Raw genomic sequence first — 8,561 nt, forward strand, 5'->3', positions numbered from 1 at the left:
CATATCTCACAAATAAATGAAGAGATTGTTTTCACAAAAGACTTGGGGTTCATGTGTGTCCTCGTAGACGTGTGTTATAATATGTTTGTTATTATATATTATATAGTTTGTTTTCATGGATGCAGAATACGTAGTTGCTCAGATAAGTACACACCGAATGCAAGGAGATGACAACGACCATGATAATCAAGACAAATTCAAGTGCAATCTCACAAGTGTTTCCTATTCAAACTTGCATCTCTCATCCTACAATAGTGATCTGTCCAGAACCATCTCTTTTTCAATCTCAATCTATGTGCACACTTGAAGAAAAAACCTTTTAGCACTCATATAAATACCCCGCCTCATACTCCTCACCTCTTTGCTTAACACCTTTCCCATTCTCTTCTCTCTCGTTCACACCGCCTTTATCTCCCAACTCCCCTCTATCTTTCAATTCCATACTTATCTACTCTCTACCTCCTCTCTATATATACCCTCACAAAACATAATATCCAAAAAAATTTACGACATAATTTTTACACTAGATCCGTCCAAGTTTATAGTGTAAATATAAATGGAAGAGGTACGGTACTTGGATCAAAATGAACGAAACAACAACACAAATGGACGCTTAAAACTCTTCGGCTTCAACGTAACCGAAATCGAAGAAGACGATGAAGTGGAGTCGTCTACCAAAACACCCTCGGCCTCATCCGAGTCGGGTGGTTTCGCAACCACCGACGGTCGAAAATACGAGTGTCAATACTGTTGCCGTGAGTTTGCGAACTCACAAGCCTTAGGTGGTCATCAAAACGCTCATAAAAAGGAAAGACAACAACTTAAACGAGCTCAAATGCAGGCCTCACGTAACGCCGCTGTTTCTTACATGCGTAACCCTATTATCTCCGCCTTTTCTCCACCGCATCATCTACTCTCTCAGTCAGGATCCGCGATGGTACCTTCATCGCCGTCGTGGGTTTATGTTCCACGCGCCACCGCTCCGTTTGAGGTGTCGCATGGCTGTGTGTTTCCGAGTTCTAGAGGTGCAGGGACTTTGCCGTATGCTGGTGGAGCAGTTGATCAGTCGAGCGTTGGGCTTGGGCCTCAACAAGTGCGGGCCGGTCATGATGGGCCTTCACTCAGTAGATTTACGAGAGCGGATGGTGGGCCTAGTTTTGATGATGCATTCGGGTTAGATTTGCACCTCAGCCTGGCACCAGCTGCTAATCTTGAATAGACCTTTTTACAGCAGTGAAGAAGATTATATATTCTTATTATTAGGTTGATCTTGTATATTCTTCATTTCTTCTAATTTAATTCATTTATTGCATCGATTTGCTATAATTTGATTGCAACAAATTAACACAAGATTTGACTTAGTTATGACAGTTTTAAAGGAACGGAACTTTTGATTTAATTGAGAAAAATTGAATATCAAGTAAAAAAAAATATCTGTGCTTTTTAGGAGTAACGTCCATAATTTGAATTTTGTCAAATAAATGAAGCAAGCTCTTTGATGGGTTGGATGAGGTTTAGGATCCAGTGGTTTACATAATTTGATTATTAATCTTATACTACTATTTAACAAAGGAAAAGATTATATTCTACAAAATTTTGTACATAATAATATGTGTTGTGTTTTAATTGAAATGAGTCCCTAAAATTATGTATCCATGTTTGTGGGACCTAAGTAGACAAAATAGAACTACTTGTAATTAAGAAAGCTAATATCATGCATGATGAGTGATGAGGGAGATGGCTAAATATATGCCGACAATATAAAATAGAGTTTTTTTCAAACACCAGGACATTGCTTAATTCTAATCGAGGTAGTTAGCTCCCTCACCGTGAGGCAATTAGGTTCAAAATAGTCCAAACTTTTAGGTACATATCCATATCCTTATCCCCTATTTCCTCCTACCTGCAGAATTTGACACTTAATTACACCTTGTCTGTCCTCATCAATTATTGATCAGTAAAAAATGTACTTTGCATAAATAGGTCCAACAAATCTAAACCATTAAATAGCAGATTTAGTGGTGAAACTAATGTATGTACATTTGAAGGAAAACAAGATCAAGTCTAACAAAAATGTCTGCATCTTCTTCCTCTAATTTGAAACCTAACCCCCATGTGACATTTTTACTCAAGCCCAGTTTCCAGTTCATATATATAACAGCCATGAGCCATCGATGATGCATTTTTACTTAAATTGACTAAATTAAATGCGTCTACGCAAATTAATAAGCTAATAAGCTATCGGGAAACCCCAGGCCAATTAACCAAGAAAAGAAAGGGACTAAATTAAACACTTCTGCGAGTTACACTTTGGTAGCTCATCTTCTCAAGACAGGAAACTAATAATATAAACAAGCTTCCAAAATAGTTAGTCGATGTCAGCTGAAACTGCTAATGAGTTTTAAAATGTTTCAGGGTTAATGAGGTACAGGCGTACAGCCATATACTGAACCCGCTCATTAATGGAGTTCAAAACTATAAACACCCTCTGGAAGATGATTGAACAATTATAATCAAAATACATAACACCATGTAGCAATTAGACTTAAAGAACCGACATAAAACTCATGTATGTAGTACAGTATCCAGATGTTGAGATACAATGCAGCCATTGTCCTAGTAGCAGGACCATGGAGTGAACAGAAGGAGAAGCAGAATCTCATACTTCCAATGTAGTTCTAACCGGGGTATAAAATCCTGACAAAAATCTGAAAAAAATTAGTCTATCACAAGCAGCCCAACAAGGGTTATAACTGAAGTCTGTTTACATGTCTTACCAACATGTACTAAGTTATGGCTGTGAACATTTGTATAAGTAAAATTAACACTCTGGAGAGTGAATACCATAAACATACATCTAACATAGATGGTTCACCATCACGCGGTTGGAGGCAGCATCGGCTTTTCTGTTACAGCTTCAACACCTGACGGGTCTTGTTCTCTTGGCAATGGTTCTTCTGATTTGACTTGCACCAACTGAGCCTGCTGTTTTTTCTCAGCATCCTCACATGATTTTGCTTCTTTTGGTATACCTTGTTCTTGAACTGGCACACATGGTTTTGCTTCTTTTGGTACAGCTAATTGTTCATGTTGAACCGGCACACAGGGCCTCCAAATTGTTTCACTGCCCACATCCATTAGAGAGATGCCTTTGGCAGCTAACTCACTCCTTATTTTGTCTCCTCTAGAAAATTCTTTGTTTTTCCTAGCCAATGCTCTCTCCTTGATTTGATCTTCTATGTAATCATCCTCAAAACCTGATCTCGTGAGTGCTTTGCTTTTCAATTGTCCAAGAACCTGTACAACAGTATTACGTATTAGAGTTAGAAGTTGGATACATCAACCATATTATTCTATTTCAATTATTAAAAAAAAAGTGTTCTATCGATTTCATGGCACCTCGGAATATTCTAAACTGGAGAGCAAGCCCAAGATGTCCAAAGCATCCCTAACTTCCTTCTCTAGCTCTTTTAGAGATTGAATAACTGACTGTTTCTGTTTCTGTTGTTGCTTCTTCTGGTTATCATCAAAACAAAACACCTGTCAAATTCAAACCACACAAACGCACACATGCAGAGAGTAAGGCTAATACTAATCTGAAGGGATACCTACCTTGAGCATAGTCAAGGAGCTATTAATCAATTTCAAAGCTTCGGGCAATGCAGAATTCAACAAGGAATATGTATGTAAATCATCTGACATTTTCTGAACATCACTCTGCAGGTTACGGATGCATTCGTTGGCAGCATCGGTAATGCGAACTTTCTTCCCTGTTGGTTCAGCTACAGTGTCCGCACTTCCTTCCTGGTATAAAGCATCTTGGCAGTCTTGCAACGTCTATCAAGTAAAGACAAGAAAATGTATTTAAACTGCAGAAAAGAGCTGGTTTCTTTAAGTGCAAAAGATTATAAAGATATGTCAGGCTTAATACATTGTGCAAGCAACAGAGCAACTCAAGATTTGAAAGTAGAAACTCAATTGCCTTCACTAAACTTACATTTCTAATACATTATCTGTGTATGAATTGTAAAATATACTTTAATCGTTATTAACAGCACAACACCATGTAAAATCAAAGGAAACCCCAAATCTCAGATTCCATTGTTATTTATTTGTACTAACATTTGTTCTGCATTAGTTGTATGACAAATTTCACCACGACCATGGTTGTCACTTCGCACGACCATGGTTGTCACTTCGCACGACCATGGTTGTCACTTCGCTCGACTAGTCGCGACTAGTCGAGCGGTCGTTGAGGAAGGGTCACCTGGGAAGCTCGATATGGTTTTTGTAGCTCTTTCGGACGACTGGGAGTCGACTGGTCGACTAGAAGCCCTAGTCAAACCACTGGTTCATGAATTAAAATAAAATGCAGTCCAGCAACCCAGTTTCTAGAGAAGGCCCATTAAGTAATAACCTATTATTCTTAAACAAACACTTACATCCACACACACACTTACAGATTACACACTACACGCACTTACAAACACTTAACTTACACTTATTTAACTGTTCTTACTTATTTAAGCACTTACATTTAGTTATTTACTTATTTAGACTCTGTATTCTTGTGGCAGATGAAATTTAAACTAATGATCATGCTTATGACCCGTTTAATATTCTTGTGGCTTTATCTTCTTAGGTTTTAGATCTCCTATTTACATAAGAAAAAAAGGAGAAAATAGTTTGTTAGAAGTTATAATAGACATATATAATATATGTATATATCTACAAATTTATATATTTATAATTTTATACATTGTCGACTAGTGTTGCTTAGTCTACGACTAATCTCGATTAGTCACGACCCGACTTGTCGGACACCCCGGTCGACTCGACTCAACTTTCCGACATAACAACCATGACCACGACCATACACCAGACTGATTTTACACTCAGAGCAAGATATACCAACTATGTCCATGGACTAAATATTACAACCAGAATATATTGCCTACCTGATATATTCGATACACAGCCTCAGATGCAATCTCTATCTGTGCAATTGAATAGTTTACAGGAGATCGATAATGTGTTCCCAACAGAAAATGCCTTAAAGCCAGTGGGTGGTACAATTCTGTAGCCTAGATGAAAACAAAAATAGAAGTTACAACCAAAAAACTGCATATAGAATGACCAGAAAATAAGCCAATGATTAGAAGAAAATAAACGGGGTAACTTGCGCCATTTACCTTCCTAATAGTGAAGAAGTTCCCCAAGGATTTTGACATTTTCTCATCATTTGTGGTAACAAAACCGTTATGCATCCAATAACTCACATTACTTTCTGGGCAGGCTGCACAACTTTGGGCAATTTCATTTTCATGGTGAGGAAATATCAAATCCATCCCACCACCATGAATATCAAATATAGGAGTTAGATATTCAGCACTCATAGCACTGCATTCTATGTGCCATCCTGGTCTTCCTGGACCCCAGGGGCTTTCCCAACTTGGTTCGCCATCCTTTGCAGACTAAAACAATATATTGATGTGAATATTATGAATGAAAAATATTATACTACATTTAGTTTTTTATTTTACTACAAAAGTATTAACCTTCCACAAAGCAAAATCAGCAGGATTTCTCTTTCTTGAATCAACTGCAACCCGTTCACCAGATCTATTGTCCTCCAGCTTCCGTCCAGATAATTGACCATATTTTGGGGAGTTATCAACAGAAAAGTAAACATCCCCTTCAACTCGATAAGCACAACCATTATTTTCTATCTGCACATTAAATAATTCCAAAATTTTAGCAATGTTATCCAAAACTAGACTGTGGGTAAAACAAAAACCAGCAGTATTAGCAAGAAAATAAAACATAAAGCATGAACACAGTAGGAAGTGCCGCTAAGGTTTCAGTCATATCACACCCTCCTATCATTCCTTATTCTCTCCTTATTTGTCCCCATTTAGATATAAGACTTGCTCTCTGCTCTGAAATGGCTGCAATAAGTCTTTAGTTAAAGCTTTTTTCTTAAACTAGCTCTAACTTCCCTATTATTTTACTCTGTCTAGGTATAAGTGATGTGCACAAGGAACCCACGTTTACTATATATATTAGAGAGTGTTATTAAAGGCAAGAGGGCCTTTGGAGCCTAACGCGAGACCCTACCGGAGCTTTGGCATGAGGTGCACAAGTTTTGAAAACTTAAATACACATAAATAAACACACCAACAAGCAAGTAGTGAATCAAATTCCGCTGTTTGAATGTAACTTAATACTTTAAATTGTGAATCAAATCCCGCTGTTTAAATGAAACTTAATACTCTAAATTGTATTATTTGGCAATTACTTGTCTTCGATTGGAAAGCAAGATCAAACAGTAACATCGTCACAATAGAAGTAGCAATATTAACACATTAATTACATATACTTTATAAGCCTTTAACACTGGTACCAGACATGAAAAGCACAACCAAAAGAAATCTTGTAAACATTAAATAAACTACTCTAGCAATAGAAAGCTCCAAAAATATATATTATAAATTAGCAAGCACAGAATCAAATTGCAAGCCACCTATGGCTATTCATCAAGTAAATCTACTGCATGGCCATTGTGGAAAGTTTTTATGTATTTTTCAGGTAATTGTGGGGGCAATCTAATAACAACTTAAAAATCATACCTGAGATATCATATCTTTAATTTGTTCCATGTGATCAGAAACACGTGGTTGATGCGTAGGAAGCAAACATTGAAGATCATTCATGTCTTTCAAAAACTCTTGGCAAAATTCAGAACTCAAAGATATGGGATCCATCCCCCTCTCATTTGCTCTTTTGATGATCTGCAAAGATCAAAGATTAGCAAACCCTTTTGTGCATCTAAAATATACAATCTTATAAACCAACACTATGACATTTCTGCATCCAAGTCTCATAGGAAAAAAACAATCTTTTCCGCTCTTTATCAACATAGGATTACGCTTACGGTGGACTTTTTACAACAGTAAAGAAATAAATAACTATATACACACACGCTACATCAATTAGACAAAAATGTATTATTAAACTTAATATCAGAAATCAAATCAGCAATGCGCACAACCAAGAACGAATAAAACACGCCAAACAAGTAAAAAATAAACTATTGCCTCAATCTTCTCACCTTGTCATCAACATCAGTAAAATTTCGCACATAAGTGACTTCATAGCCCAAATGTCGTAGATACCTGCACACATCCAACACATAATTATACAAATAATTACTCCAATAATGAGATTCGAGAAATATCAAATTAAATCAACATTTACGCCCTGACGCTAGAAAGAAATTGAAAAACAATAAAAGATGTCTTTAAAAATGTAATTGACCAATATAATCAGATCCTAAAATTCTTTTGAGATAAGAAAAATAACCTCAAAAGACATTAAATATATATGCAGTCAAAATAACTACTAAAAACAAAATATTCGCACAAAACACCAAATTAAACTTTATGTTAATCATTTACACTGTAAAAGTTCCATATTTGGAATTTCAATTACAAACAAATTGCTTAAAAAGAAATTATCAATAGAAAACATACACACAGATCGCTTAAAAACAGATAACTATAGAAAGCATACAACCAAGTCGCTTAAACACAGATTAAATATCATAAACAAACAAAAGAAACAGAAGTAATTCTTTTAGTAGTTTTACTTATTATTACAAACGATATATAAAATGCCACAAAACCGTAGAATTGACAATAAAATTACATAAACAAGTCATTTACTTAACATGAGTTCCATTAACATATACTTATAAACACACAGTTAATTAGCATCCCAAACATAGACAAACATTCCTAAAAACAGACAATCAAACAACTAATTCATTGATCCAACCCATCAAAAATCACCATGACAACTTTATCTAACAAACAAAAAAATCAAATTAACAATAAAGTTTAAATCTTTACACAATAAAGTTTGAATCTTAATACCTATAGAGGATATCGAAAGCGACATAGGCTCTGGCGTGACCGATGTGACTGTAATCATACGCAGTGACGCCGCAAACATACATCCCGACTTTTCCGGCGACTTTGGGCTTAAACACCTCCTTTTGCTTAGTTAAGTTGTTGTACACAATCAATTCACCTATCTCTTCTGCCATTTTAGCCAATTGATTGATCTCACCCTCTGATTTGATTTGTGCACAGCCAAAACCCTAGATATACGTATATATTTGTGTATGCATAGAGGGAGCTCTTCTTTAGGATTTAGGAAGTTATGGCCTGGATATCTTTAATTTTGTCTGTAATTACTGCCCGCGGATTTTGTAAGTATTTATTCCATAATAATATGTAACAGAATGTACAATTTCTGTTTCTTATTCGCAACAAACAAAATTAAAAAAAATTACTATATAGTCAAAATACTTGAGAGGTGTGTCAAAAGTCAAAACATCTGTCTATAATATTTATATATGTTATCTAATAATATCTGTATCCATCTATCTATTTATTATCTATCTATGTATTACTATCTACTAGCTTAAAATCTGTGTATACACGGATTGCAAATTTTCTTTGATATTTTATATAATTTTTAAAAAATTATTATAAATT

General features: G+C 35.7%; 2 protein-coding genes across 4 annotated transcripts; one reads left to right on the forward strand and one right to left on the reverse strand.

Annotated features, from left to right (window-relative positions):
• The first annotated feature begins 249 nt into the window (after positions 1–249).
• LOC141661641 (zinc finger protein GIS3-like) lies at positions 250–1,372 on the forward strand. The gene has a single exon (XM_074468649.1). The coding sequence runs from the start codon at positions 557–559 to the stop codon at positions 1,217–1,219; it is 663 nt and encodes a 220-aa protein (XP_074324750.1). The 5' UTR covers positions 250–556; the 3' UTR covers positions 1,220–1,372.
• Positions 1,373–2,489: 1,117 nt separating this feature from the next.
• LOC141724933 (cysteine--tRNA ligase 2, cytoplasmic-like) lies at positions 2,490–8,270 on the reverse strand. 3 transcript variants are annotated; one of them, XM_074527252.1, is made up of 10 exons: positions 7,935–8,270; positions 7,112–7,175; positions 6,630–6,791; positions 5,559–5,729; positions 5,193–5,474; positions 4,959–5,084; positions 3,613–3,837; positions 3,400–3,516; positions 2,856–3,297; positions 2,490–2,697 (listed from the first exon to the last, which is right to left on the reverse strand). In XM_074527252.1, the coding sequence occupies exons 1-9, from the start codon at positions 8,105–8,107 to the stop codon at positions 2,878–2,880; spliced, it is 1,740 nt and encodes a 579-aa protein (XP_074383353.1). In that variant the 5' UTR covers positions 8,108–8,270; the 3' UTR covers positions 2,490–2,697; positions 2,856–2,877. The 3 variants fall into 3 exon arrangements, with proteins under 3 accessions (XP_074383353.1, XP_074383354.1, XP_074383352.1); XM_074527253.1 differs by having other exon boundaries at positions 2,490–2,708; XM_074527251.1 differs by having other exon boundaries at positions 2,490–3,297; positions 7,935–8,269.
• Positions 8,271–8,561: the final 291 nt, after the last annotated feature.

The sequence above is a fragment of the Apium graveolens genome, chromosome 5 (genome assembly GCF_009905375.1).
Source record: "Apium graveolens cultivar Ventura chromosome 5, ASM990537v1, whole genome shotgun sequence".
NCBI lineage: Eukaryota > Viridiplantae > Streptophyta > Magnoliopsida > Apiales > Apiaceae > Apium > Apium graveolens.

Bases quoted from the DNA above. Each gene is read 5' to 3' on its own strand.
- LOC141661641 (XM_074468649.1), top strand. From the start codon at position 557: ATGGAAGAGGTACGGTACTTGGATCAAAATGAACGAAACAACAACACA.
- LOC141724933 (XM_074527252.1), bottom strand. From the start codon at position 8,107: ATGGCAGAAGAGATAGGTGAATTGATTGTGTACAACAACTTAACTAAG. The intron at 5,475-5,558 runs GTTAATACTTTT...ATATTGTTTTAG, and splicing joins CTGATTTTGCTTTGTGGAAG to TCTGCAAAGGATGGCGAACC. The intron at 3,838-4,958 runs GTAGGCAATATA...TTTACTTGATAG, and splicing joins CTGTGTATCGAATATATCAG to ACGTTGCAAGACTGCCAAGA.